At 37.2% G+C, this 2,500-nt stretch overlaps 1 protein-coding gene across 1 annotated transcript; it reads left to right on the forward strand.

Moving 5' to 3' along the window:
* Positions 1-611: 611 nt before the first annotated feature.
* LOC147466450 (protein piwi-like) lies at positions 612-2,087 on the forward strand. The gene is made up of 3 exons (XM_086535467.1): positions 612-680; positions 1,628-1,833; positions 1,994-2,087. Exons 1-3 carry the CDS (start codon positions 612-614, stop codon positions 2,085-2,087), a joined length of 369 nt encoding a protein of 122 aa, XP_086391593.1.
* The last annotated feature ends 413 nt before the right edge of the window (positions 2,088-2,500 follow it).

Here is a 2,500-nt window from a genome sequence, read left to right on the forward strand (position 1 = left end):
TAAAAGGCATCACTACTTTCACAGGAGCACATTATAGACATTGGGTATGGTGTGAGTCACCTTCCTCTTTTTCTGTCTGCATGTCCTTCATCTACGGTAATTTAGATCAAGAAGTCAGCAACTTGCTATGTGCCTTTGCTCTATAAAGATATGCTTGCTAGAGACTATAGATGGATGACATTCAAGGCTTTCTCTCGCTGGTGCCAGAAGAAAGTGGTTCCAACTAGGTTTTAGATGTTAAGTGAAAATCAGTGCTTAGTATTATGCAAATTATAGTAATTATGACTGCATTTATTATCACCATTCACTCATTACTCATAGCACAATAAATAGCAGTGATCCGAAATCCCCCAATGTCATATATGTCCTGACGCCCGTCGTTGTTGTCATTTTCAAAATTGAAGCATTAACCCATTGGATAGGTGTCATGACATATATGATGCAAGAGCTTTGACCTGACAATGGGCTTCATGATGTAAATGACATTTGGGGATTTTGGATCACTGTACTATTTTATTGTGCTGGGAGTAAGGAGTGAGTGATGATGGCAATTGCAGACATTATTACTATAATTACTGTAATATTAAGCAAACCTAACATTCAAAACCTATATGGCAGCAATTGCTTCTAGCACCAGCAGGAGAGAGCCAATGAAGCTCCATCAAAAGGAGACGAGGAAGGTGACTCAATCCATACCCAGTGTCTAATATGTGCTCCTGTACCACTATAGATGCCTTTCACTGTGGCACTCAGTCACAAGCACAGGTTTCCTTCCTCTTCCATTGTAGGTGGTTATATGTTTATTTGTTCATGACAGCACAAACATATGAAAAAATAAAGTTGCTTTTTGTCCTCCCATAAAACAGCAGTACTTCTTTCACACTGAGTATAAAGAAAATAATGAGCTAATATGGATCATATACTACAATTTTAGTCAACTGCAGCATTGATAGAGCCTGTCATATGACATATGTAAGTCTCTAAACAGAAATAAAACACACAAAAATAAACACAAAAACAGCTTCTAGTTTTACAAAGAGTGACCCCCCCCCCCCCATGGGAAAAATAAAAGAGAGAGTGGGAAGATTCAAATTATGTTGCTTAAAGCTGACTCACTTGAGAATAAAACCTATCCTGGAGATTGGGCAAGCAAATCTATCCCTGTCCACAATGGATTTAAAAAGGAAGCAAATGAGCTTCTGGTATATGTATAGATGCAGCTATCCCAGTTATATCTTATGTTCAGTGTGGTGTAGGCACTCTGTGTTAACCCATTTGCTCTGTGTGATGTGATATCATGTCATGCAAATATTTCTCTCCTAGCGTGTGACCTTCTATCATGTTATGATTTCTCCCTCAAAATGTATGTTTTACATCATTACATATTTGCATAATCATAAGGGTTCCATTTCTATAGACACATTTTTATTTTCTTGTGAAAATGATGTAAACAAATACAAAAACCCTGATTATCACATTGCAGCATCGCATAGGATGTTTCGCACTAATCACTGTGCAATTGTCATCTAGCCCACCCAACATCGTACGCAATAATAATCTCCATGTAAATGAGTTTAAACAATCCATTTTCCTTCAATGTGTCCTTAATATCATTTCATGAATCCAGATTACAGAGCTTTCATCAAAAAGAGAAGTGATGGTTCTGTCTATCAAATTAACATCAAGTATTATCAAGAACTTTCACAAATGGCATTCCCAAGGGCTACAGATTATGAATATAAAATTGAGACAGTGGCTTGAACACCTAGGTCTGCAACTCATAGGACGCAACCACTTCAACCCAAAAGCTGCAGCACGAGATGAAAGATACAAGTTAGTAATTACATCTGAGAAAGTGAGAGACTTTATTTAAAAAAAAAATTAAAATTTTTTTTAAAAAATTAAAAAAAAATTGTCAAGATTTCTGCCAAAACAATGTTAGTATCCAACTTTTTGAAAATACATTTCATAAGTATTGTTTTCTCCCTTCAAGGATATCTATATGGCCTGGCTATTCTACTAGTGTAAGACAACATGAGCAAGCTTTGCTGCTGAATGTAGATGTTGTACACAAGTCAGAGAACTGAAACTGCATATATATAATGCGTAATTGTGGAAAAGAATAATATGGTCAGGAATTTATTCCTTCCTTATACCTCCATTAAACATTAACCCATCCACGACAGGGGAAATCTAGCCTTGAATTTACCCCAAATGTGCCGGGGCGTTTTTGAATTATTAGCCTAAATCAATTGAATGGCGGCACAATAACTGTGCCGCCCGGCCACTGGTTTTGAATGCGCGGTACAGTAACTGTTACCACACGTCCTGTGGGTTAACCACTAAATCCATGTAATTACACATGCTGGCTAACAGCCTTTGAAAGCATAATGGCTTTAGAGCAATAATTGACAACCTTTCCACCAAGTTAACTAAAACTTCTGTAGTCGAATAATGGCTATCGTGCCCGCGGCAATAACACATTTTTTCTTCATTCTGA

The sequence above is a fragment of the Penaeus japonicus genome, unplaced genomic scaffold, assembly GCF_977035675.1.
Source record: "Penaeus japonicus unplaced genomic scaffold, GWHDUDI00000001_assembly GWHDUDI00000857, whole genome shotgun sequence".
Lineage (NCBI taxonomy): Eukaryota > Metazoa > Arthropoda > Malacostraca > Decapoda > Penaeidae > Penaeus > Penaeus japonicus.

What these genes read in the sequence shown, in the direction of transcription:
- LOC147466450 (XM_086535467.1), top strand. Translation starts at nt 612, where the DNA reads ATGGCAGCAATTGCTTCTAGCACCAGCAGGAGAGAGCCAATGAAGCTC. An exon ending in ATCAAAAGGAGACGAGGAAG is followed by an intron (nt 681 to 1,627) that starts GTGACTCAATCC and finishes TCATGAATCCAG; the next exon opens with ATTACAGAGCTTTCATCAAA. An exon ending in GCACGAGATGAAAGATACAA is followed by an intron (nt 1,834 to 1,993) that starts GTTAGTAATTAC and finishes TCTCCCTTCAAG; the next exon opens with GATATCTATATGGCCTGGCT.